This window comes from Columba livia, chromosome 1 (genome assembly GCF_036013475.1).
Source record: "Columba livia isolate bColLiv1 breed racing homer chromosome 1, bColLiv1.pat.W.v2, whole genome shotgun sequence".
NCBI classification, from domain to species: Eukaryota; Metazoa; Chordata; class Aves; order Columbiformes; family Columbidae; genus Columba; species Columba livia.
This window is the reverse complement of record NC_088602.1, coordinates 133,566,793-133,594,708: the sequence shown is the minus strand read 5'-3', so window position 1 is coordinate 133,594,708 and position 27,916 is coordinate 133,566,793. Positions and strand designations below refer to the sequence as shown.

At 37.5% G+C, this 27,916-nt stretch overlaps 2 protein-coding genes and 1 long non-coding RNA gene across 5 annotated transcripts in view; 1 reads left to right on the top strand and 2 right to left on the bottom strand.

Moving 5' to 3' along the window:
- Positions 1-2,270: 2,270 nt before the first annotated feature.
- Positions 2,271-27,916, top strand: part of LOC102084578 (solute carrier organic anion transporter family member 1A2) — a 51,480-nt gene continuing 25,834 nt past the window's right edge. The window contains exon 1 of the mRNA XM_021289845.2: positions 2,271-2,412. The gene's annotated coding sequence lies outside the window, so the exon portion shown is untranslated. The remainder of the gene's footprint in view (positions 2,413-27,916) is intronic.
- On the bottom strand, positions 13,461-17,514 carry IAPP (islet amyloid polypeptide). 3 transcript variants are annotated; one of them, XM_021289848.2, is made up of 4 exons: positions 17,174-17,514; positions 16,688-16,784; positions 16,409-16,501; positions 13,461-13,964 (listed from the first exon to the last, which is right to left on the bottom strand). In XM_021289848.2, exons 2-4 carry the CDS (start codon positions 16,765-16,767, stop codon positions 13,775-13,777), a joined length of 363 nt encoding a protein of 120 aa, XP_021145523.2. In that variant the 5' UTR covers positions 16,768-16,784; positions 17,174-17,514; the 3' UTR covers positions 13,461-13,774. The 3 variants fall into 3 exon arrangements, with proteins under 3 accessions (XP_021145523.2, XP_021145522.2, XP_021145521.2); XM_021289847.2 differs by having other exon boundaries at positions 13,461-13,967; positions 16,688-16,780; positions 17,174-17,494; XM_021289846.2 differs by having other exon boundaries at positions 13,461-13,967; positions 17,174-17,488.
- Positions 19,504-26,960, bottom strand: LOC110359887 (uncharacterized). The gene is made up of 3 exons (XR_002415378.2): positions 26,795-26,960; positions 22,562-22,635; positions 19,504-20,285 (listed from the first exon to the last, which is right to left on the bottom strand). It is a non-coding gene; the product is annotated as an uncharacterized LOC110359887 (long non-coding RNA).

The following is a 27,916-nucleotide window of genomic DNA, read 5'->3' as shown; positions in this document are numbered from 1 at the left end:
AGTCAGTCGTTGTTGCTTCCATCTGCATCCTAAGAGCACAGCATTATCATGGAAGTGTCATTTCTGTGCTACAAAGATGTATGATAGCAGCTTAATCCCCTATATTCTTGAATTTTACTGCTAAGGTTCTATTTCTAAATAAACTCATTCCCAGGTAAATGGTAACCAAAACCTTTTAATGAAAATTCATGGCATTAATTACAAATACACAAACATATCTAAAATTGATAGAATTTCTCCTAAAGGACTTGCTGAGTTAACTTAAGTTCTCCAAAAGACCTCAGAGTAAAACAGATGCTAATTTTTTATCTGAACTGAAGCACGAGGGTTTGGGAGGAAACCCTGAAGATTGTATCACTTTGTAAATGCCTCAATTTGAAAAAGAGAATTGATCTCCTAAGACAATTAATTTAACAGATACCAACTAGAAGGAAACTGCCCAGTTTTAATTTTGTATTTCATCTGAAAGTTAGTGTTGCTTGTTAGATCTGAACCAAATCAGTACCTGAAACAAAAAATATGAAGTTATTTCTATCAAGAATAATTTTTCACTCAAATGGTCTGAGTCATAAGACAAAACTCTGTTGGCATTCTGTAATATAAATCTCTTGTTACAAAAGTATACAACTCAGCATGTAGGACGTGAGCATTTCAGATTTAAGGAACAGGTATGTCCACTTCCAGTTGCCTTGGGCACTGTTGTGGAGGAGTTTTTGCCCTTACTTATGATGTTGACTGGTTTCTTTCGTTATTTTCCCCAATATAAGAGCCGTCACATTTGGAACCATATTCCCGATAGCACTGAACTCTTTAGCTCCCATCGTTACTATTTAAGTTTGCAGAGGATGATGTACTCTGTTGTGTGGTAGAAATTATTTTGGAATCCTGTCTGGCTGCAGTGCTGCTTGTCCCATCTTTTTTTCTGGTTTCCAGAGCTTAGCATGGTCTACTTCAGTGTATTTCTTCATCTTAGTTAATTGTTCATGAGCTGTCTGATTAGCACTTTCTATATCCTCTGAATGTCTCTTCCATTCTGAGTTTCCCTCACCTTTGTACCTTTCAGGGTATAAACAGCTTCTGGCATGTCTTTCTATTCTCCAGACTGTGCACTGAAGAATTCTATTACAATTCACCTACTTTTCATATGATTTCATATAGTTTTTGTTAAAAACCGTATAGAACTTCTATTAACATTTCATTACCTAGTGCTTTTCTTTCCCCTCCCCTCCCCTCCCCTCCCCTCCCCTCCCCTCCCCTCCCCTCCCCTCCCCTCCCCTCCCCTCCCCTCCCCTCCCCTCCCCTCCCCTCCCCTCCCCTCCCCTCCCCTCCCCTCCCCTCCCCTCCCCTCCCCTCCCCTCCCCTCCCCTCCCCTCCCCTCCCCTCCCCTCCCTTCCCCTCCTCTGTGAATTATAGCGTGCCTTACTCTCTGCTTTATCATCTACCTGGAAGTATTTTCTGGGCAGAGGGTTCACAATGTGAAGGTGTCCCTGTCTTTCACTCCCTTTGTAGTCTACAATAATGCCATCAGCTGAAATTTTCAAGTGAAAATGGTAGGTAACCAGGCTTCTCCCACTTAGTTTTCCCCGATTTAGAAGTGGCCTCAGGGAGAAAACAATCTTCCTGCTCTACAAGCTTTTTTCCCTTGTCTTGTCCATTTTCCAAAGGTTTCATTCTGTGGAAGTGCACTCCTGCTGATTTGCAAGAGTTACCTATAGGTGTTACTGCAACTGGCCCAAATGTATACAAATATATATGTATATATTAACTCATTCATGGTCTCAGTATCTGTCTCTGAAACTTATTTAAGCATAGGCATTCGATTTCTTTGCTAACCTGTTGCTTATAGAAGTTGCCACTATATTAATTCTGAGGGCATTTCTAGCACTAAGTAAAGAAAGTACTTGACTCTTTTATACATTTGTGTTAGTGAGAGGAAACCTCAACTCATCATTTCTCCTTGGCAATGTATATGCTCTTATGTTAGGGTGTCCTTTATTTGTGTTGAAAAAGCACAAAGTGTTTATTTCAGGATTGTGGAAGTGGTATCTTGCTGCCCAAATTGTGGAGTTTTTGACTAATGCCTAGAGGAGATAGAAGGGTGAACGTATTTCCTTAGGAGCTCTCTGCTCATTTCATCTTTCATCATGTGTGACCACCTCCTTTCAAGGGCAAACAAACTTGGCTGTCTTCCTGATCTCACAGCTGCTTTTATCTCTAAGTTTTCTTTGAAAGAGAGAAGAGCAGCTTGAACACTGAACTTGGACGTTGCTGCTCTGCTGGAGAGAGTGGACTCGGGTGTGGGAGGAGTGAAATACTCTCTGGGCAGCACTGGGGCTGTCAGAAATCAGTGTGGGGCTGCAGCTCTTAGACTGCCAGCTCCAGCTCATCTATCAGGTGCAGCCTGGAGCAAGGGTGAGTGTGGATGGCAATTAATACCCCATGGCTTGCCAATGAAGAGTTGGCTGTGTGCTGATGATGTAGAGGTAGAAGGGAGGAAGGGATGAGTCCTGGTAGTGGGGATGTGATGAGGGCACTGGGTCCCTTCTGCCTTGCCATCAGAAGTGACTTGCACATTCTCGTCATAGCATAGACTCAGGGAAATGATGACCTGTCCAGTTATGACTAAGTTTCATTTGTGGAAACAGATTCTGTTCCGTGCTTTACTAGAAAACTTTTTTTTTTTTTTTTTTTAAACTTTGGAATATAACATTTTTATTTGTGTATGGCTTTAGCTGTATAGTAATATTCAAGTGCCCAGCCGGTTTGGCCACTTCTGTTTTCTTTTGATTCCCTGGGCAGTAGGAACTGATTGCAGCATAATCCTATTCCAGGTGGCACTGATCAAGTACCACGTATGTGCCAAGATACAGAATAGAAAGACAGCTGTCTTTAGCCCCTAGGACAACATGGGGGTCAGAAGGTTGGGATGGACAGGAGAGTAAGGGTCATGTCAATACTGGAGAACCAAAGGTTTGGTAGGATTTGGTGCTGTGTAGATCTGGGCTGGCTGACCAAAGGCCACGATGAGAGGCAGGAGCTGAGGGGAGGCAAAAGACATGGGAAGAGGTCTTCATAACAGAGCTGAAGGAGGAATTTTGCACCTGAAGAAAAGGCCCTGTTACCAGGCTGGATTTCATTTACCACGGCCTCTTCCTCTCCTCCACTGAGTTCCTCCTCTGTGCTGTGAGTCAACACACCGACAGCTGATGTTCTCCTGATCGGAAGCGTCCACTTCACGAGGAGTTGTGCTGCCCCTTTTCAGCTTCTCTCCCCTTGATTGCCTCACAACTATGTCCTTTTTTGATTGCATTCAGATTTGGAGACAATAGGTGCAGTGGAGCCTGACTGGTCCTACTGTTGATTGAGAACTACTTTCCTCTGCTCTGTAGCACTTGAGGAAAAAAGGGAAGCTCAGAGAGAGCAGAGCTGCTGCTGTGACCTACCCAAGTGTCCTACCTACACAGCATACTTCCTTGTCCTCAGTTTTCTCCTGGATGTTTCTGTTCAGAAATACACTGCTCCAAAAAGAATTGGGAGAGAACTTGCTCTTATTCCTTCTACCCTCACAGAAGTCCTTCTCTTTCTGTTCCTTTTAGCACCTTTGGTACTGGGATGTATCAAGGTATACACATGGCTATATGGTACAAGGTCTCCTGTCCATGTGCAGGTGTGTTGCTGAAACTAATCTCTTCCTAGGTTGTCTTTTCAGTGAGAGCTCCAGTGAGAGCACTGGATAAAAGCAGTTGAGGAGGGAAAGACAGATTGCAGCCAACTCTGGATGTGGAGATAAATCTTGTGGAAAGCAATGTTTAGGGGAAGGGTTGTGTGCAGAATGTTAATATTTCTAGAAGAGTTTGCTATGTGTCTCAGTATCATTTATTGCATATTGGGAAAATGTAAGTGCAGTAGGAATGTTCTGTGGCTGCAACAATACCCTTTAATGCACTGAAAAGCAAAAGCATTTCATGTGAAAAAGTAAAAGCATTAACTGGAAAGTGTGGTAAAAATAGACAGGCTTAAAGAGTGACTGGGAGTGACACAGGGAGGTACAAGAAAAGGTTAAGCAGAAAATGTTACTGGGTGACAATGAGTGATATATCCTTAGAAAAATATTCATGCTTTGTGTTATGGTTGTGGACTTGGGCTTTATTGGGACTTGCTTTGTATGTAAACTTCAGCTCGTACCTGATGTACATGACTTTTTAATCAGTTTTGCTTTAAAAAATTGATCTGGCCAACTGGCCTCTCTGAACACTCACATGGATTTGAATATAAAACTTAGTCTTTTGCAAGGGAGAATTCCACAGTGCCCTGGCAATCCAAGCTGCTAGTGATAGCAAAACATGTTGCCCAAAATAAATGGCTTTATCAACAGATTCCCAGATCACCATTGTAATTTTTATGTCTATGTGCCTGCTTTCAGACACAGCGAAACAGTTGGCAGTGTTCATTTCTGTTTTGAGAGAGAAATACAGTGGAAAACAATGAGGCAGGTACACAATTTCTTTAGGTCTTGTCTCCAGCTTATCTTTGTCAGTTCAAAACAAGAGGCATTTTTCAAAGAGATATTTCAGAGAAAAATTCTGAGGCACAGAGGAGCACCCAGCATGTAAAATTAAGAGTTTAAAAATTAAAAGTCTGTGCTAGCTCATTTAGTGGATATTTTTATTTCAGCATTATGCAAACTTTGAGGGGAAAAAAAGTTTCTATAGGATATGGAAAACACAAGAAAAGCTGTCGTCACAGTGATTTGTCCTGGTTCTCTAGTTCTTTAATTCTCTCTAGTATTACAACTCAACAAACTCAAGAATCTTATTTTTGTAAAGTGAATATGAATTGGATGCAGATATCCGAATTAAAAAAAAAGTTCACATCACTTTTGATTAGAACTGCACTTCAAATTATTAGAATGTGATGGATGTGTTTGGATGAGGAGGAAGTTCAGAGTTATGTTTAGATTTCTTCTCTGGGCAATTTATAACCCTAGCATTAGTCACATACCCAATCTCCAGTCCCTTTCAGGATATAAATAAATATAGTGTAATACGTGAGCAGTAAAATTTATGACCATTGATTGATCTCAATGGAGTCTCTTGCTTGAGTTTCTGAATAGAGGGTACAGAAAAGAACTTCTTAAAACCTGCACAATCTTGACTCTTTCCAAAGACACGTAGTAGCAGTAGGCTAAATCTTGCAGTATTTACTAAAACTCATTACTTAATACGATGATTAAATGAAGAAACTAAAATTTTCACCTCTAGGATAAAACTATCTCATTTGTAGAAGACCTGTCCAAAGCTTATGATCTTTGAGTTCTGAGAGGCAGACAAACGTTTCAAGTTCTGGGGCTGGTGTGAATCTTTGGGATTCATTTTGGTGTCTAAAGATGCAAAAGTTAGCTCTACCACCTATAGTGTTCCCTTTACTTTAGCTGTTCTCTCTTTTCACTTATGTGTCTCAGATTTTTTCCGGGCTACTGATTGGGTGTTTCCTGAGTTTCATCATGCTATCTTTACATTTTTCCCACTTTATCTGCAAGGCCAACAAACACAATATTAGTAAATTATGCTTCTTAACTCATTCTTTCCCATTTTCCAGATTGTATCATAACGTATGTACTGATTTCAAACTCTTTGATACTTGTATCTTTTTGGCATTCATTAAAAAGAATTTTGACAAAAACAGTTTGTCAAAAATATAAAAAGTAATCTTTATGTTAGTTCTGGAAATACTTTTGAACATAATAAAAAGTTGGATTAATCAGTTGAAGGTCAGCAGAAACGAGGAACTTCAGTGTGTTATCTCACTAATGAAAACCAGAGAAGTTCCTGTTACCTAAGGCTGCACAATTTTGCCCAGTGCTGTGATGCACATGTGGATGTGTACAGACATATCTAGAGTGTCAATGAAATAGTCTGTATGCCAAGGATTGTTGCTGCTGCCTTGCTGCAGAACTTCCACGAAGTTTCAGTTTTGCTCTTATTAGTACTGTAAGAGTTCTGAAACCCCACTGGTTTTGGATTTTGAAGTTGACTCAGAAGTTATTTCCTAGTTTACCAGTGTTTCTTATTCTAGTCAGGCTTTGTACTGCCAGATTTGATAGTGATCTTAACAAAAATGTTTCTTTTCTGAAAAATCACATCAGAAATGAGGTTTGCTCTCTAGTTCACTAAATGCATTATGAAACAGGTACCTGAATATGTGGTGAAAAGTTTTTGGAGGACAGTACAGATTTGTTAAGGTTGAAGGCTTTCATGTAAGTCTCTGAAAGTCTCTGCAAATTTTGAGCAAGTTTTTTTTTTGTAAGTGACAAAAACGTATGTACAATTTTGTCTCAAGGTTTTGGGTTTTTTTACCTTGGTGTTGGAAAATTCTCCTGTCTCACGTTGCCTTGTGTGGTCATTAGATGAATCCAGGTTGTTTCTGCATAGCATTCAAGTCACCCTCTCCTTGTGACTGAGAGGCTGAGTCTGTTGTTTGTTTAAATCTGTGTGTGTCTACAGCCTTGAAAAACATTCAGATATCTTTTCCTCTGGCTGCTATGCTGATTGTGTTGTACTGTTTTCAAAGCTATGATTTCTGTGGGTTTTTTTTGTTTTTTTTTTTTCTTTTTCTTCTCCTCCCCCCTCCTTTCAGAATTTTCCGAGACAAGAAGAAGGGGGGTAGAAACAAATAAACAAACAAAAGTGAACTGGAACAAAAGCCGTGCTGGAAAGCAGCAGTGCCTAAAAAGAGGAGGTTTGCCTGTGGTAGGACTCCTGGTTCAAGCAGCCGTTCCTAGAGTCTCAGCCTGTAACCTCCAGCAGGACAGAGGAAGGCATTTTTAGTCCAGGTTCTCCCATGTTGTGCTCTGGAATGAGAAAGGAAATATCCCTTACAGTGCGAGTGATCTTTTTGGAAAAACTGTTGGGAAGTTCTGATTTGTGGGGCAGTATCTTTGCTGAAGATTCTGGGGTGCAAAAAAGTGGTGAAATTAGGGAAGTGCAAGAAGATGACAGCTGGGCCTCTGCTTTTAGTTCAGCATCCCATAAGGGAGAGGAAAAATATAGGAGAATAATTGTGTCTGCCAGAATGACACCTGAACATGTGTATACCCTGCTAGGGATGGTGATTTCTCTCTTGATTTTATGGAGTCAGTTTTGCAGCACACTGTTCTGGAAAACCACTGTTAGAACTTTCTTGCAGATTCCTTTTGAACTGGGCAATGGATGATTATGTGGACAGCTTCCTTTCAGACATCAAGGCTGAAGCAGCTGAAAGCAATACTGAGGGTGATGGAAATCATTTTGCAGAGTCATTAATCTCCTGTGCCAATTGTTTAATGTAAAAAATGTGGAAAGAGTTGTGTTTTTAATTACTTTTGTTCACTGCTGTGAGTGGTGATTCACACAACTTACACTGCTAAGGTGTGGAATGAAGAGGAAGAGTTTTAGGATGAAGCAGACTTCTTCTGCAATCACTCCATCCCAGATGTCATTGTCTGGTAGCTTTATGCTACATTAGGCTCCCTCAGTGTGTTCATGCTTACAGAACTGGTAGTGATGCCGTCAGTGCTGTGCTTCATTTGCCTGGATTCGAGCTGAGAAAACACTGAATGAGTAATGAGAAAAACACAAACTTTTTCCCTTCCAGAAATAAGTTGTAGCACCATGCTTGGTTTCTTTACTGTTTACATTGTCTGGCTTCATCTAATGGCACTTTTGTTAGGTCTCTTCCAAACACATCTGTTTGGCTTTGTCCTTATTGTGTAAGCCGCGTGTTAGCAGGTGAAGTGGGTGCAAAGGGTCTCAGGAAAGTCTGTAATAAAATAAGCTGTAATACACTAGGAAGAAAACTTTCGGGAAAAATTAGTGGCAACTTTGCTTTTCAATTTGGGAAAGGGTTTTCTTAAAAAAAAAAAAAAAGTGAGTTAACAACAAGTAACTATGAATTCAAGAACAGTGCTTTTAGAAAGTCTTCGCTCAATAGGTTTGTGTCAAAAAGGAAGGATATGCAGGGTTAATCTCAGAAAAACAAAGGAGAAGTTAGGAAAAAAACAGATGACGTACTGTGGCTGCCACAGGCTCTGCTAGCCCCGTTGTGCACATTACCACCTTCTCCTGCAGTTGCAAGCAACACCGATGTCTCCTGGAAATCTGCAGGATGTCTGAATCCAGTTTAACAAAACCAGCCCCAGGGGATGTGCTGCATGCAGATGCCTGAAGCACCAAGTGCTGGGGAGCTAGGTTAATTTTTGAGATTGGTTAGGAAGTCAGCAGCTCCCAAGAAGCACAGGAGACGGCTGCTTGCTCCAGCAGTGTCTTTCTAAGCACTGTGTCCAAAACAGGACCAGAAAGTGTTGGTCCTGCTAACTTGCTCTGGATGTGAAAATCTCTGTTATAGTGTAGGCAGCACCTTCTGATCTCTTTAGTACCACTATGTGGTCATCTTGAAATCTGAAGTGGTGCTTGGAACAGTGGGGCAGTCTTTCCTCCTGAGATCCACTAACACATCTCCCACTCTCTAAGTCTGCTTCAAATCTGTATTTTCTCTGAAAGAAAGAATATACTGTCCCAGAATCTTAGTTTTTCTCTCTCCTTTCTGTGTAGTAACACTGCAGACAATTTAGAAACAAAAAATTGCTACCATTTGCGTACTGATCTTGGACAAATGATTGAAGTGTTGTGCAACCATGACATTATTTGCCTCTTCTCCCTTCCCCCTGTAAAACAAACAAACAAACAAACAAACAAACAAACACCCCCAAACCAAAACTTTAACAAATATTTCCTCTGTTACGTGTCTAGTTCTACATGCAACACAGTAATGAGCTCATCCCAGAATGGTGTTTAAAAATGACCCATATTCTGAGAGTTAAGTAGCTCAGCTTCTTCACTGCTGGACTGAAAATCACAGACTGATTAAATTTTTATACAATGCCCTTAGTGGAGGCAAGTCCCACTTTGACCACTTCCAAAGGGACTGCTTAATGAATAAGGACTGATTCTGTTTGAATAAAGTGGTCTGCCTGTGTTGACAGTGTAAATAATAAGCAGCTTCTGTTTTTAATCATATTTTAATCGTATTGAGTAGCATTTGATTCCAAAATTATTCCGGCTATTTCAGTTCACACATGTAATGATCTATTTAGTACAACTCTAATTATTTTAATACATCCCAGTATTTTCACTCCTTTTGAATATCAAATTGAAAAAAACAACCCACCACATAGATGATGCACTAATCAAAACTTGGGACTAAAGAAATTCAATTCAATCAGTTTCTATCACCCTTGGTGTCACCATTTGTTGCGCAGCAGATCTCAGGCTACTTGTGCAGTAATAATTTATAGTAAGGTTATTGTAAAATAGCCTATAAGAAACAGTTTCACTCCCTCTAATGCTGGATTAAAAAAAAGAGTATTTTAAGGTAGAGGAAAAATGTTGTTAAAGTAGGTGCAGGTCTGAGATTCCTCATTTGAATAATTAAACATATTTTGTATTTATAAAAGCATTTCCAGGAAATAGTGACTTCATTGCATAATTGTTACTCAAATCAGCCCTATTGTTAGATTAAAATGCATATGAATGTGTTCTTTTTGTTCAGATGTTTTAGCATTCAAGGATAAAATGTGTTGCATAATGAACAGCACTTTCAACTATTGTCTTATCATCTTCTCATTCTTTAGTGAGCTTCTGATGTCACGACTTTCAGCTTCTGATGGCATATATGATTCCTAGCTCGAGAATTTTTTTAACATTTTAATTTGAAGGTAGGGTTTAGTTAGAGAAACACTTAACTGGATCTAATTAAGGATATATAGTTTTCATAGCACTGAAGCTGGAAACCAGCTTTTCTAATCGGTAGAGAATCCAGATTTTGGGTGGCTTTGTTGCTAAACTGAAGCTTAGTATAAATGGTGGGCTCCAGGTCTGAGTTTGACTCTGATTATTGAACCTTACACAGCTCCACAAAAATATTTCATTTTTCAGTGTAGATTCTTTTCTGAGCATGGAAGAATAGAGGTTACAGTGGGATGATTCAAACATAAGTTGTCACATTCCATAGAAAGATTCTGTTTCATGTTACTTCAACTGTTATTTTTTATATTCGGTATACGGCAAGGAGATGTGTCATACCTAACCATAGCTTTTTGCTAGTTGCATTGCAAAAGCAATGGAGAACAGCCCCTTTTCTATAAGATAATGAAGCTTGACAACAAAATTACTTAACCCTGTAACTCTGAACGAAAAGAGTCTACCATAACTGTCAAACTATATTTGTAAGTGAGCTAATTGAATCAAACCCAGTATAATTCTAGAAAGTGAAGATGGCAGCTACTGAAGGTATTCAATAGTGCATTATAGGAAATTGATTTTTTTCATAATATCAATGTATTAACTTTCAAATAGTTTCAGAAAACCGTTCAGTAAAATCCAGGCTTGCTAATAATACTATCTTGTTGAAAGTGAATGGAATCTTTGCCAATCTAGTGTTTAAAGCTCTCACCAAGAATCTTATTTATTTGAAAAATATTTATATTTTCTTAATAAAAATTGAAACCATTCAAATTCTACTATTCAATCAAAGTGCATTTTATATTGCATGAATACTGTGTCCTTTCTTAGTTTGAGCCCAGGCTTTTAAAAGTGAAATAAATTATTACCTCAACTCTATTCATCAGGAAAAAAATAAATTCTGTCTTTTATGAAGCTGTCATAATTCCTGAGAAATATTAGACCCTAGGGCTCAATATTCCATTTAAAACATTCTTCATGTTCGTATCAGCTTTTCTTTTTACTTTTATATTCCTTTTGCTTGTTTGATGACTTATAGTATTCCCCCTCTCACTTAGTGAAATTAAATATTATGTGCCTATACTGTTCCTTTTAAAAACAACTCAATAGAAGATACTAAAAACCAGAGATTTTATATATATTTTTTAAAGGGAATATAGCTGTGTTTATCACATTGTCTACATTCTTGGTTTTCCTCTTTCTTATTTTTTGTTTTGTTGCATATTCTCTGAAAGACATAGGGCATCCAGATGAACTGAAAAAGAACCAAAGCTATTTAAGATGCGACTCTCAAAAAATATTTACATCCCTAAAGATGCAAGATAAATACATATTGGGATTTTTAAAAATGCATAGAGGAACTTAATTTTTGTTATTTAATTAGGGTTCATGTAGCAGTCTTCTGTGTTTGTTTGTTTGTTGTTGGTTTTTTTCCTTTTAAAATCCAATCTTTTCCTTGCTCGTTTTTTCAGGATTGTGCTTATAACCAGGCTTACCGTGACTAGATCCTTATTATCTAAGGAGTCTAAGTGCAGTCAATGATTAACTACACAGCAGGGTAGCAGAATTGTGTTCTCCAGGGTATCTATGGGGAAATGGGGAAACAAGTCTTAGTGTAGGCAGTTTCTCAAGATGCTCCAACTGATGAATCAACTAATGTATTCAGAATATGAGAGCTGATCCCTCTGATGATTTGGAGCCTGAGGTGGTTGTTGTTCGATTTTGTTTATTTGTTCTTTTGTCCCAAAATTTCTCTCTCTCTGTATATATATATATATATATATATATTTTTTTTTTTTTTTTTTTTTCAAGGTTGAATAGTTCATAACAACTGCAGGTGGGATTCTGTCACCTAACTCTAGTTATCTTAAAGTTAACTGCCCGTTTTCAGGTAATTGTCTCGACACTCTCTGTCATCAATGAGGGAATGGAGGCAACTTCATGAGTGTGATTCATCCCATCCTAAAATAATTGCCTAAGCTGGGATGAATTGGGAGCAGCTGTCTTTCTCCACCAAATAGCAGGAGAGCACTGACAACTGGCTAGACAAGAAGCAGCTAAAGATAAGTGAGATAGATGGTCCTTCTCTGAGCTATCGATACATCTCTTACTCCTCTCTGTTGTTCTACTGATTTGGAAGATGAGTAATATTTTTCAGTATTTACTATATAGGGCAAACATATTAAATAGATGTTAGTATCAAATCCATCAGGTTCAGGACTAAATAAGGCAGAAAATAATGCACACAGTTCCACTGAACCTGTGCATAGACAGTCTGTGCGTTGTTTAGATTTGTCAAATGGTAGCTTAAAGAGCAAAAGCTGATGCGTGAAGCATTGTATGTATTTCAGGTTGGGATAAGCCTAGAAACTGGCATCCACCCACAGTGAAGACTCCACCTAGTCGCTCCTCTGTACAAACAGGGTCACAGTGACACTTCAGAGCTACCCTTCTCACCTTCTCATTTCTTTTCTGAAAAGTAAATATTCTATCTGAAAAACAAATGAAGCCACAACGGGTGTATAATACACCTTGTCTCAAAAGTAACTCGAATGTAAAGCATTTCAAGGTAGCAGAAATATTAGACAAGTTTAATACCATCTGAGTGATTTTCTCAATAAAATTCAGAATAAGTACCAGTAGAACATTAATGATGGTTGGTTCCAACCAACCTCAACAAAGAGAGTAATCAGTAACACTTTTACAGCAGAAATTCTGTGCAATAATTTTTATTCCCATGTACTATTTGTGAAGTGGAGGGAATTTACAATTTAACATTAAACTTAGCAAAAATGTTCATATTTTGAGGCATACTTTATAACAGAAACCAATCAAACAAAGGCAACTATTAAGAGTTCATCTGCTTCTCCAGCACTAAGCTTCTGCTGAATGTCTTTCATGTTTGGACAATAATGTTTTTCAGATGATAGTGAACTCTTGACTGAGAAAATGATGGACAAAGCAGCCATTGCTGTGGTATAGGATGTCATCTCTATGAAAGTTTTCTTAACAATTTAAAGGAACAAACATGTTTATTAAGTTTGCACTGATACTGGCTTGAGGTAGGAGAAATTAACACCACCAAATTACCATTAAGATCTGCTGATCTCTAAACTAGTTTTCTTGGATTTTGGTAGCAATGTAAGTATGCCAGTTGGCAAATTTACCCTGTCTCTATGATATGTTTTGATGTTTGAACTGCTCTTTTTTTTTTTTTTTTTAATTTGTTTTTATTTCTCTTCCCTTTGTTACTCTAGTTCAAGCATAGGAATACCCAAGGACAGGTGTTTTTGCCAGCTTGTTAACTGAGTTTTCTTTTATTCATATGTTCATTATGCTTACATTTTACTGATACCATCTTAAAGTAAGAACTGTAAATTCTTAAAATTCCATGCACTGTACATCTGGAAATCTGGGCTGCAAGACTACTTCTACTTGCTTAATGTGTGTTGAGGTAGAAAGAGACCAGTCAATTAACTGGTATAATCATATGCTCAATGCACCCATCTTATCTATTTTTTCCTTCAGTGTGCAAAATAAGACACTGTAAGTGTTTCAAAACCAAAAGATTCATCTGTTCTACTTTCATTAGGACTTCTGCTAGCATTCTGATTTTTGTTGATCTTAATTAAAATAATTTCTTTCTCTTACTGAACTGCAACTATAAAGACATACACATCATGGTTATCTTTTTCAACCTTTTAATAACAATAAAAAACCCTGTTGCAATTACATTTCCATTTATTACTGTGATATCTTTATTTTTTTTTTACAAAGGAATTAGACAAGCAAGTTTCTGGAGCTCTTAATGGAGTTGAAACAATAGCCTATGCATGTCATTGTACATGCATAGTGAAAAGATGAACATAAATCACATACCCACACATACACACAGAAAACAAGGCACTGTTAAGACTCTACAAATAATAAATGACCAAGAGGTTATTGATACATTAAAAACTAAGCTCTTACTGAAGCTCAGTATTCATTTTAATACTTCAAAGCTGTGCATTGTTTTGGGGTTCTCTGCTTAAAAGCCCAACTGTGTCCCTCTTTCCATATGTATTGGACCCCACATTTGTAGGTGAATAAATTGCTCCGATGTTGTTGCTGGAACGAACTAAAAAGTCGGCCAAGCGTTGTGTCACACATGTAGCGGTGTTGCATTTCCGTTTCTCCAGGTGGTGACTACTAAGGTAACACGAAAAGAGCCAAGATTAAGTCAAATGATGAGCAATCAAGTGTGCCACTTCTAATAGGCATTTGGGCTGTGCTAATGTGGGAGTTCTTTTAATATGTGCACAAATACAGGAACATTACCATCTTCCTACCACCTACTTTGTACCTGAAAAAAAATCTTGTGCTGTATGCTATTATCAGTTTTAATGATGGGAGTTATTTTAATGCAAAGACCTTAACAGTCATGTGTCATTTTTATTTATATTCTGCATAGCAGTTTATGACATCTAGAAAACCTGTAATGATAGTATTGTTAAGACAGTAAGTGAAAACAATGACTAAATGTTTAGCTTTAAGCTGAACTTCTAAATCTATTTAGAGCTCTTGCTGATATCATGAGGATTACTAACATGATGACTATCACTAACATCACTTAGTTCTTTTGTTCCCACAAAAGCGTCACATCCTGCTCTCACTGAAGTAAACAGTAACCTTCCAGTCCACATCAAGTGGATTGAGCCCAAACACTCTTTCTCCCAATTGCATCACATGTCATGAGAGGTGGCAGGCATTGCTTCTGCTGACTTCAGTACTAATCAGGATTTTGCTCTGTCTAAAATCTCTACACTACTGAAAAGCAGCCACATCTTTGTCGAAACACCAGCAACTCGAAAGTGGTGTTGTGGTAGGAGATAATAATTTGCTGGATGAGACTTTAAAGAGTGTCTATGGAAGAATCAATATCTAAAAAGAACATTTTATGGTCTGGACCAACAGACTATTTACAGAACTCTCTGTAGAACTAATGTAGCATGTTATTTATTTATTTCTTTTTAATCAGTTTCTTCAGACAGAAATGCTCACTGAGATTACATATTGAGTTATTGTTGATTTTCTTGTTTTTCTTCATGTTGATGTGCCATGAGGTAGACAACAGTTTGCAGCAAAAATTTACTGTGAAGAGTGACAATTTCCTAGTTTCAAACTCTGAGCATTTACCAATAAGTACATAAATTTACTAAATCTGTTATCTCAAATGTTATCTATTATTTTAGAAATATTTGTATTAATCTAAGAATCTAAATGTGCAGCATTTGTGAGAGAAATGTCTGTATTATACTGGTTCTTCTTTGACTAACAGTCAGCAATTTCTAAACATTTAATATTTTAAGTATGTAATTGTATTTAAAGGAAATGTTTGGATAGGTCTTGATTATAGCTTCTCTTAGGTTTCCATGAGTATTTCTATTGATTTAAAAAGAGTTTAATCAAGCCTTTAAACTATGATGTTCCAACAGCAACTGGTTCTCATGGAAATCCCGATTTCTTTGTGACGGCAGAATTATCTTTTTTGCTAAGGGTACAAAATCAGGCCCTGACACTCCAAATCTAAAACTCCTGTCCTTACAGGAAGATACTAGATTTCTAGCTGATGTCTAGCCTGACTGACCCCATGATACCTGTTAGCTCTCTGATCTGTAGCCTGTAATTGAATATGTGCTTCAGTGAGACAGTTCACCCAGTGAGAGGTTGTAAACCAAGGCCTCAGAAAAGCAGATAAGGCATACCACACTCATAAAGGTGGTGCCTTACGTCTGAGTATTACTTTTTCTTAAAAAAAGTAACAGGTGTAAAAATGTGGGAAATTAGTCTCCATTACAAAAATATTTTGGGAGATAGCCAAATTGTCATATAACTTTTTCTTTTAGATATAAATTTGGAGAGAAAAGAATAAGCAACTATAGAGACACATATAGTAACTCATTCTATGTGTAACAGAATTATTATTGAAAGAAATTCACCCCAAAGCCCAACAAACAGAATAGTTCAGTGCTGTTTATCTGTTAGTACAAATTGCAAATACTTTTCAAAATGCTATTTTATTAATTTAAAAAGTTACCTGTAATTGGATTTATAGATTTGTAAACATAATGCATTTCAGACTCATTAAATTTTATCAAAGCCAATGGCTTATTTTCCTCCTTCCCCTGATTAGGTTGATATTTAACTCTGTAATGAAGTATTACTTACTTACAGGAAATAGGTTTAAAAATAATTCAATTCTAGCAGAGCATCAGTGTTTTTAAGAAGGGTATTTTTTCCCCTTTAGGCTTGAAAATGTGACAAATTTAAATAAGAAAGCCCTTTTAAAAGACTCATTTATTCTGAAGGTAATGTATTTGTAGCCTTTATTTTTAATGAAAGCACTATAATTGTAAAGTGGTTAAATGATTTGCAATTTTTTTTTTCTGTGGATTTCACTTTCTGCCCTGAATGCTTTGATCTTTATGCTTACAGAATGGCTCTATTTATAAGAAGAAGGGTATTTCAAGCTCTTTTTGAGAATAAACAACAGACACAGAGTCTCAAGTAACAGAATATCACTGACATGAAGTTTACTTCATAATTTAATCTTAACTGATATGACTAAAAGAAACAAACAAAATCAATACCTTTTTGTCTTTGCTGCTGGTTGTTCTGGCATTTCCTCATTAAGTCTTGAGAGTGTATTCTGTGACATTGCTGGCAATATCCATCCTTGTCTCCTGGAAGTACCATCAGGTAGATCATCAGCCACAGACAGTAATTTCTAAACAACTAAATAACTTGTGAAATTGAATAGTTCTATTTTTGATTATATTACCTGAGACATGAAAGCAAAAGCAATTCATGCAATAATCTGAATATGTTTTCTCCTAAAAAGAAATAAGTATGATTTTTTTATTACTCACTTCTCAATAGGTGTAGATTCCAAACAGCTCAGAGTGACAGAAAGTGCAATGAAGAAAATTGACAGCTTTAGGTTGCACATCTTTGCTTCCAAACTTTCTGAAAGGAATAATGATTCAAAACTGAAAGCAAACCCAAATACTCTTCAGCATATCCTATTACTGATGCCCAGTGAGTCCTAAATCAGCAGCAGCTAGAGTAAAAAAATGATCCCCCTAAGTTACGTGACACAACACAGTTTCAGACAGATAGCTCTCAAGAGTAAATGTTCATTTTCCATCTAGTAGTTTCAATCCTTTCCCATATCTCCAGTTTGCAATTTCTGACATGTCCCAATCTCAAACTCTGGTCCTGGGTATAATTTATCTTGAAGTTATCTTAGCCTGTTGCTGAAAAATGCCATTGATTAATAATGAGAATCATTGTGCTTTCCTGAAAGCACATCTGTTGCGCTGCATCTTAAGTAAGTAAAAAGGGAAATTGTTTACCTTTCAGTGGTCAGGTAGCTAACTGAAGAAGCACTCCAGTGTTAGCAAGAGGGGTGTATGCAACAATTCCACGCTTGCATCCAGCTCTGGAGTATCCCTTTTCCCCCTTCCTTGCTGACAAGTAATACGGCTCTTATATACCCTTCACACCTTTCTCAGCTCTGACATCAGGCAGCGCACAGAGACTGTCATTAATTCCCATCCCTATAGATAGAAAGTACCCCAGAGAGGAGCAGAGGCAGATAGGTCACTATTACATTAGCACATCGGTAAATATTAACCTGGTATATTCAGGATGCCATCGTGAAGATGCTGTAATAGCATATTGCACATCAGAACAGTAGCCTCAATCTTACAGTTCTGATAAGACGCTGAGGTAATATTCCCTGGGGGAGTTTTCAAGGGCTAAATAAGGTAACAAAAGTTATAAAGAAAGGCAGATTAAATGAAACACTAGATCACCAGTAACTGAAATATAAGGGAACAGATATCTTGGAAAAGAGAAAAGGGTTAAAGTTGTGGAGGTTTGCTGTAGAAGTATATAATGATCAAAATGGAAAAAAAAAATGTTTGAAGGGATAAAAGCTGTATGACAAATAAGAAGAGAGAGAAAATTATTTAAATTGACAGATAGGGTGATCATTCAGGGTAACAAGGTAGAAATCATGTACACTTTTCAGCAAAACATAAATATGAATGAAAATTCTACCATTATTAATGTAAAATCTTATGTTTTACTAACACTGTTAGCTTCTCTGTTATGCATGAAAATTGTGTCAATATTCTTAAGAAGGCAAAGACTAGGACTAAAGAGCTAGGAAATGCCAGAATTAAGGCTGTTTGCACAATTTTATTTCTCTAGTGTGCACAGATCTTGGTTCAGAGAAAAATACATAGCTTTTAATAGAATAAATTCTATGTTAGTAAATTACCTGATTGCAAATTTCCAAGGATACAGGTTAGAACTATTTTTTCCTGATTTCAGTGGGAATTAGGCAAAGCACTTATTTTTTTTTTTGTTTTGTTTTGTTTCCCTGTGTTATTAGTTGTCTTTAGGTGACTAAAAGCCTTTGGAAAACAGGTATTTCATTTATTTATGGAGGTTCAGATGCTGACTCAAAAACTCAGGCAAAGTTGTCTATGATAAAAAGTTGTCATATGTATCTTCCATATCCCCACAGAACATTAAATAGTTCATAACTGCTTCAATTCCAAGTACCGGAAGCCACTGCCTTTGCCAGTTTAGTTTGTAACACCAGATTTTCACTGAAATGGTTAAAATTCTAGTGCTGTCTCTCTTCAGGCATCTGTGCTGCATGAGTTGAATACAGTAGGAATTTTTAGCTGGGATAGTAGCCTCTTAACCTGATACAATATCTTAGTCTGCCAGTAAGATTCTCGCAAGTGACACAATGCACTTTTTGAATTTGTTTCTTTTATATATTTATTTATTTTTAAAATGAGATGATGCTTATGGATATTTTCCTCACTGTTTTTAATGCTACATTCATATGTTGTTTTTTTCCCCCCCCCAGCTTCCTGTCATCCTTCCCTGGATGGACAGTCACAGTGTAATAGAAGTATGTGTAACGCTGTTTTATCTTCACTATAACAGTATGTTCTCTGCAACATCTGAAACAAGTTTATCTCTCCAAAGAGTCTTCTGTTATTATTTTCATTGTAGCATTTGCCTACAATGAAATAACATTCTGGCGTTATTTTCACTGCAGCACTTCCAGTTCCCCGAAATGACGGCATGATTAGATCCATTTTAGAGAGATAGAATTACGCTAAAAAACCACAATTATGCAAATAATCTGGCTGTTGATTGATACCTGCCAAAATTCACAGCTTGAATCTTGAACTTGAATGCCTTAGTACACTTCTTCTGGGGCGGGAAGAGATCTGGGTGACACTTACACTCAGTAGTGCTGAATGTGCTCAGCTCTTGTGAAAAGGCAAGCTCATGTGGTTTCAACTCCTAAGAAGCACTGGATAGATCAGAAGTAGTTTGCATCTGAGATGTTAGAAGATTGGACTGGGTATTCGGAATCAGTTGAATTTTAAAGCATCTAAGTGAATGGTTGTTATGTTAATCTGGAATCAAGCTATAGGTTGGCATAAGAAAAGTGAAACAGGCTTTTCAAAGAAATATTGGTAAGAAATCCTAATTCCAGCTGTCCTGCAAGTGGCCTTGGGGAGCCTCTAGTGCTTTGAGGGAAGAAGAGAAAGGGTGATTCTTCAGTGCATTATAGAAATAAAACTGGGCTTATGATGTTCCAGGGCAATTTTCTATGTCCCGAGCCACCTTTTGGCAGAGTCAGCAAGAAGTCTATCCAGCTATTATTCAGATGTAATGTTAACAAAATCAAGGCATTGTGGCTCCTTTTACAAGACCTCTTAAGCAGAATTAGTGTTTTATCATACAAACAAGAGTGAAATATGAGATTGTGGAATCTCTCTGACAGCAGAACTATTCATAATTCAAATTTCAAGAACCTGGCACTAAGTAGTGTGCAATTAGCACCATTCAGTGTAGCAGTTAGAAAACTATTTTTATCACTGACAAAGTTCCTTAACCTTGATCTTAGAAAAAACCCTTAGTTATTGTGCATAACAAATGTTAGCAGCCTAAGGAAGAAATGAAATATTCTCAGTAAAGAAACCCACAACCAATCTTTTCTGAGGAGTTACATTGTAATTTTACATGTTTGTACTGGTGTGTAAGTCCATATGAAAAGATTTGCCAGGCTCTTCTTGGTGATAACCAATGATAAGACAAGGGACAATGTGTATAAACTGGAACACAAGAGGTTCCACTTAAATTTGAGAAGAAACTTCTTCAAGGTGAGGGTGACAGAGCACTGAAACAGGCTGCCCAGGGGGGTTGTGGAGTCTGGCTTCCTTTCAATTTCTGAGTTCCACAATTGCTTAATAACATTAATAACAAACATTTAGACTTTTCCCATTTATGAGAGTGACAAAAAGCCATAATACCTGTTGCATGCACTTTACCAGATGCTGTTCTCTTGTGCAAGGTAGATGTCTCCAGTAAATTACATTGTTGCTCAGTTACCAGGCACTAGTGTGAATAACTCGTTGTTTTGTTTGCCTGTTGCATCAAAACAGAAAAGGAAAAGCTGTAGGCATTAATCTGAAATAAGCTTATTTATTTTTTCTAAATAAAACAGAAATCATACAAACAACAGCTTTAATATGTGTCAGTGTAGCTATTACTAGTAATGAAACCAAGCAGTCCATGTGTCACTGCTTGTAGCTGTTACATGAGTTGAGCAGAATGTTTCATGTGATCTGACAAAACTGTTTAATTTTTATGACAACTTTATTAGCCTTTGATTCCTTTTCGGTAAGTCTGAATCAGGATCTGAAACAAAAACAAAGTATAAAAAAAGGTTTCATTGACATCGTCAGTACCTCTGAAAAAGTCTAAGTGCCTTGTGTTCAAATGGCCAAATCTGAAATTAGAGGAGTAAATCAAGTGCCTAAACTTAGTTTTATGCTATCATTTAAAATGTCCTAGGATATCCAGGACTGACATGCATGAACCTATGTTGCTGCTGAATGTGCAGATTGAGGTCTCCCTGAATGCTCCTGTAAGGGAAAAAAGACATTAAAGAATTAGGTCTGTGTAGAAGTTTCTGATTTAATAAGTGTAACTGTGAGAAATCTCCACCCCGTTTTCCCCACCGCAACATTTGATAAAAAGCAAAGACTTCTGTAGAAGATACAGTGAGACCAGGAACCACCCTCCGTGCTCCCCAGACTTATTTCAGTGGAGATGAATCGCTAGTCAGTACAGACCAAATGGAACCATTCACCAGCAAGAGAAAGTGCTGGTTTTCAAAACAGATCTACACAGAATCATGTATATATAAATATCTATATAGATATCTATATAGATATCGATATCGATATCGATATAGATATAGATATAGATATAGATATAGATATAGATATAGATATAGATATAGATATAGATATAAAATCTACACAGCCCTTCCTACCTGATCCAGTGCATAAGTTTTAACTAAGTTTTCTTTTAAACTATCTCACTTTCAGTAATCAGTCTTTTTTTCTTTTTTTTTTTTTCCCTCTGCAAACTGCAGCAGGAGAATGACAATCTGGCTTTGTCTTGAAACACTCTGAGTCTTTTAGATGATGCTGTCTTGACAGCTCTGCTATTAATAGTGGCATTTACTCTGCTGTTTAAAAAGAGGAGTTGTGCTGAACTAAGAATCAGTCATGTTAGTAATAATTTTTCACTGAGGGCAAATGCAGTGTACTAGTTTACGTAGGAAGATTTACATTGACAATACCATAAAACATAAATTAACTTATTAATGGTATGTTGGCTCATGTGGCTGCAAAATAAGATAGCCCTCCAAAGAGAAGTGCAGTAGGGCTGCATTTGCCTGTGTTCCTGGAGCTTCCGCTCAGATGTTTCACAGCTTTTAGGACTGGTTTGTCTTAGAAGAGATCCCTACATAAAGTGTACCTAGAAAGGCCAGAAGTATCACCTTTAAACATTTTCTAATAACGAGTATCTAGCCTGATGATATCTCTGCACACAAAGCATATTATCACACACCAAAACACTTGGGGACTTGATGGATAGGGAAAGTGAAATGCTATCAGGTTACATAAACCACTGATTGATGAATCATAGTTAATGTCATTTTTTTAGAGGAAAAGACTCCAGAGAGACTGTGAAGCCTTTGAACTGCCAGTCAACCTGCAGTACATTTGTTCCTTTAACTTTTCTTAAAGTATGTTCATGAAACAATATGCCTTGTTAGTGGATAGCTGACAACTTGAACACACAACAAATCCCTTTGTACTTTAAAAATGAGGTACCACCCAGAAGTATAACATTAGGTTTTCATATTCTATTTTACATAGGTAATTTTTTTGGAGAAGCTGTTTTGACAATTGGAACACTTATGTTTTCTAACATTTAAAAATAGAATTTTGTGTAACAGAATGTCTTCCAAACTTGTGGCAAATTTTACAAAGAATAAAGAATTTTATGTCTTTATAAAGTTTGCTAAAAGGCTGGAAAATATGAACCTTCTTTGTTAAAACAAAAGCAAAATCTCCAAATCATACAGGTGGAAATCAATGTGATAAATTGCTTTCTTAAGAGAGAAACTGTTATGACATCCTCTCTAGTTTAAATAAATAAATTTTTATGAAAACAGACAACAATCAATGTTTTGCATGTAGACAATATTATCTCCAATATATGAATCTGAATGCTTGCTATAAATTACTATTTATTGTTATTGTGTTACAGGGGAAAAAATTAGATGAAGATGAGTTAAGGTGGATGCACAGAGTTGACCTGGCTTGTGTAGATGAAGCTCTTACCTACTAGTCTTTCCACTGGTCAGTACAAGGAGACCTTGTGACTTCCCATGTTTTACCTCAGTCTAGTATAGCCACTGCCAGAATAAATACATTTTTTATTAGAACAGAGTCAGTTGAATTATTACATCTTTCTTTATTTTGCATCCTTCCCCACTGTCCTCTGAGGGAGTAGGTTCCCAAAATACCTTCAGAGGGGTTTTTGGCTTTGTGCAGATATTGTGACATCTATGAGGAGCTGAAAGGAGAGAAAATGTTGTGAAAGAGTCTGTCTTTTGAGGTTTCTAGACTCAGTTTTGCTGATCTGTTTGAAGGTTTAACTTTGCAGTGAAGCTTTTGGAGTGCATAGCCAGACCAGGGCACAAACCCGAGAAGAAAATCCTGTGTCGTTTTTGTTAGAAATTCTCTCCATTAGCCTCCATTTGCCTGGGAGCTGCACGGCTCTTCAACTATCACAGCTCCGCACAGCCACCAACCCAATCAGTGCTAGTGAGCAGTAAAATTTTAAGCTCCCTTGTGTCTCCTGATAAGCCTGCAGTACAAAAGGAGATCTCAGGAGATGCAGCTGAGAAAGAAAATGGTTTTAAACATTGCTTGGATGGTGGTCCAGCTCTGAACCAATGGGGGAAATCACAGTAAACCAAATCTGTGTCATAACCTCCTTACCTGAATTGCCACACTATGTCCTATGGGATGTGCAACCCATGATAGTTGCTGTAGTGCTCAGTTCTGTGGTTACATAGCTCATCTTTCCAGCCTTTACTGAATTAGTTACATTTGTGTTTGTTTACAACTGCAGTGCTGGGAAAGAGCTACTTAGTCCTCAGTGTTTCCAAAATCATGCATTTAGAGTGAGGCCAGAAGTGACTTCTGTATTTTTGGTATGTAACTCATCATTACATATAATATTTAGACCAGGACCAATAATTGTACATCAATTCTGCATTTTTTTACTGAGAACTTCTACTGATTTCCATTAGAACACCATTTATTCATTTGAATTTCCTGTGAGCTTGCATAAGTGGTTGTAAGGGGGTCCTGACCTTAGGATGGGAGCTGCTGTATGACAGGCTTTTTTGTTCCTTGGCCAAGATGAGTAAATCTAGAATGACATAAGGAGAGATAAACAGGACAGATGTCATCTGACCTGATTTTTATCTGTCTGAAAGTTAGCTAGCTAGACTAAGCTAGCTCTCTAGACTTACAAATCAAAGGGAAGAAAGCAGCAGCTCCAGAGACTGTTTCCTCCCACTTATTTTAGACAGCTGTCTTGAGATGGGATAAATTACTCTCTGGAAATATCTGACTCTCTCTAATACCTATTGTGAGACTCTGGATGAGGATCTTCAAGCAATCTTCTTGCTGAGAATAGTGTCTATCTCATTTTATACAAATACTTGACTCTCTCAAGTTATTTTCCTTATATTGAAGCATTGGAATGTTTAGAGTATCCCTCAAACAAAATCTACCCAGACAGAAAAAATTCCTCTAATCTCACTGTCTCAAGTGGTGGCCTGATAACGCAGGAAGGGGTGAATATGGTGCAAATACGGCCTTTAGGAGAAATCACCTAAACACATCCAAACACTGAAAATTCACAGAAGTCATTAAGTGCCTAGATATGGGCCTTACAGGTGTATTCATTCAGGCATTCTTTTATGCACACAGACCACACAAGTAGGCCACAATTACCTACTTTAAGAGTGAGAACACACACTTACTCTAAAAATGTTTCAGCAGTAACCTTCAGCTTCCAAAAGCCTGGTGAAAAAAACTCAAACCAAAACAAACCACGAAACAAACACAACAAAACCACCCAGAACTCTCTGACAGCTAAAAACTAAAAGAAATGTATTTTCAGTCTAATATCTTTTTCTGGGAAAACATTATTTTCATAGAAATAATTTCTTTCCTTATCCCTGTAAAAAGCCTTTTTCCTTCCTCCAGGACTGTGGAGCCGAATGTTGGGATACCAGCTGTTGTTCATTTCTAAGCAGAAGTACCTAAGACACTTTCTCCATGAAATAAAGATTAATATAATTCCAATAGTACTTCCTTTCTCATGGTGCTACAGAAAAACAGAATACCAGAGAGGTTTTGGAATGCAGACAGTCCTTGGGAAAACTCTTGTTAGTGTGTGTGTTTTTATCTGTTTCTCTGTGTCTGAGGAAACATGCCCTTGAAACATTTACTTCTTCATTTTGCTTTTAAAGAGAAACTCAGTTCATACTTAAGCACATCAATAAGTGAAAGTCTTTTGACTTCTGTGCATGTTCAGCACATCAATTCATACTTTAAGGCACCTTGCTAATACAAATTGACCAAAACTGAGTGTTACGTATAAGAAGAGTAAATATTTTGTAACTGGTAATGTGAACCTTTGGAAATAGGTGTTTAAATCTCAAAAGTCAGTTCAGATAAGCTGATGGCACACAGTGATTAAAACCATCGTCCTGAAGAGGTACTTCAGCTTTTATATCTATAATTTTGGTGTTGTTTTGTTTGTTTTTTTGTTGTTTTATTTTTTTTTCTTCTTCTTCCCCCCTTAATTATTTTTTATTTTCAAGATGAAAGAGGGCATTTATTTGTCTTCAGTTTCTAAAAGGTACATTGTTGATGATGACATTTTAAAAGCAAAGTTGTCTAAAGTGGAGCTAGAAAATCATATGATAGCAGGCACAAACTATAAATCAGTTAAACTGCCACATGGATTATTTTTTTCTGATATGGAAATAAGTATTTAGAGCAAGTTGTTAAGTGCCTGCTATAAGGAGATGTTTATTTGACTGGAATTTCTGCTTTCAGTTTTTTGTTATTTATTTGCTGTGTCTGAATCTTCAACCTTACTCACCCTGAGCAGAAATTATTGTTGAACTAAATAATTGTACTGAGGTTGTAGAATTACAGTCCTGTATGTGTTGTTACTATGACTTTCTATCTCAAGGTTTATTTAATGGCTGATTATTTAATAATTCATTAAAACCCAGACAATGGCTTTTATTTCCCTGGTTTGCTTATTTCCCGTAGATACTGAAAATACTTGCATGCATCTCAGAAGCTCACTTTTAAATAATTAGGATGGATAAGGAGATTTGAAAACAGGGACCTCTGTAGACAAAACCATGGCTTCTCCTCTCCCCAAATAGGCATGGATTAAAATATATGTAGAATATATTGTAAAAATAGTTATGAGATGAATCATTAAAAAAATGGATGGGGTGAGAGAGAAAGAAGATAGGACTGGTAAATCATTGTAATAGCAAAACACAGGGTAAAAAAGAGCTAAACTGAGATCTACAGTTCTAGTTTCTAATCAACTAGGATAAATATAAATGTACCAAATTCCCTGTGCATTCTCCTAGCCAAATCTCTTGATCAGCTGCTTGCAGTCAGATTTCCATAGGTAACTTTTGCAATTAGAATACTGAAGTTATTTTTAATGCAAAATCAAGGGTAGTGCTCTAATGACACTGAGATTTCTTTCCCACATAGAACAAGGCTTAGTCACACACAGATGGCTGGTGCACGTTGTATGGGTTAAGGAGAAAAGCCACTTTACATCTGAACGAATACTACATTGCTATTGACATACGCTGATGAACAACTGCCATTTTGGTGGGCAGTATCTTCTTCCCTCTCCACTTTTAGCTGTTCTTTTTAAGGGAAACAAGGATGGCCACATGGAGGTAAAGCAGCTTTACACTCAGCTATTTTCCACCTGTTTGCTATTGCTTTTTCATTGTATTGTCTTCTGTGAACACGAAGCAGTATGCGGCCCAACTCGGACCAACCACTGTCTTTATATTTTCTTAATATTTTGTCAGAGGATTCTTCAGTTTTCCAGAAGTGGCAATGGATAAGTGGAGAAAACATGAAATGCAAGAAAACTCAAAATACTTAGTGAGAAATAAGACTTTATCTCAGATTTCAGTTAAAGGAAGTAAAATATAGAAGCAGAATTTCTGTTTCTACTTAAACTGCATGAGCAAAATCCCAGTACAGACAGCCGTCAGGTGTGATTTGGAGACCATGGTGAAGCAAGAAGAGAAAACAGTGCAATAGCTCTTATGAAATGCATATTTTCTGGGGGAGCATGAAGCTTTTCACGTATTGGAAGCATGTTAATAGATTTTTACTTGAGAAATATTCCAGTGTGTGGGAACTGAGAAGGTGTGCTCTCAGAAAGTTACAATTGTGAACTTCTATTATAAGAAATAAGAGGTAAAAATGCCCTACCTCATGCTTTGGTGCAGCACTGAGCAGGCCAGGATCCTCAGCCACCAAAGGTCTGTAAGACATCAGTGGGCATGATGAAACACATCAAAGTGTTTTTCAGTACAGCAGCAGTTTGTGAGATAAAAACACACTGTGTAACAAAAAAGCCACGTACCTTGCCAGTCAGTTATTTCCCACTCCCAGCAGCCTGACCACAACAGGATATGTGGCAGTCTATGGAAATTTGTCAGGAAGGCTGGGTGCTTCCTGAGAAATGCTGCCTTGGAGGCTGTGCTTTAAACCAGGCTTTCATTAATCCCAATCCCACCCTCACCATGCTTTTTAGACCTTGCCTTTAGACTTTTCCTGTACATTAACAGTTGATCCTGTGACAGAGGCAAACACAAGTGTTCCCAAGAGACTTAAAGTCACAGATGAAACCTACTTCAGCACTAGTACTTGAAGTGATAACTATTTATTCTTAAAGCTGATGTCTGCCCAATTTGATCTCCCTTATGAGGAAAGGCTGAGGGAGCTGGATCTCTTTAGCTTGGAGGAGACTGAGGGGTGACCTTATTAATGTTTACAGATATATAAAGGGTGAGTGTCACGAGGATGGAGCCAGGCTCTTCTCAGTGACAACCAATGATAGGACAAGGGGTAATGGGTTCAAACTGGAACACAAAAGGTTCCACTTAAATTTGAGAAGAAACAACTTCTCAGTGAGGGTGACAGAGCACTGGAACAGGCTGCCCAGGGAGGTTGTGGAGTCTCCTACTCTGGAGACATTCAAAATCCGGCTGGATGCCTTCCTGTGTAACCTCATCTAAGTGTTCCTGCTCCGGCAGGGGGATTGGACTAGATGATCTTTTGAGGCCCCTTCCAATCCCTGACATTCTGTGATTCTGTGATCAAAGTCATAATCTCATTTTGTCTCATTAGCTAGAACGATTTATGCTTGGTCAAACTACTCTCTGACTTTGTAATGTCAGTAATCAGTAACCAGCAGCACACAGCCTGTAGGACAACCACAGCCAACCACAGCAGCTGTCTGACTGTAGGCACCTTCTTTATCTTTCAGTTTTGCATGGTGAACCATCATCATTCAACAAAAGTCCCAAAAAAAAGGGTTCTCTTAGTGAA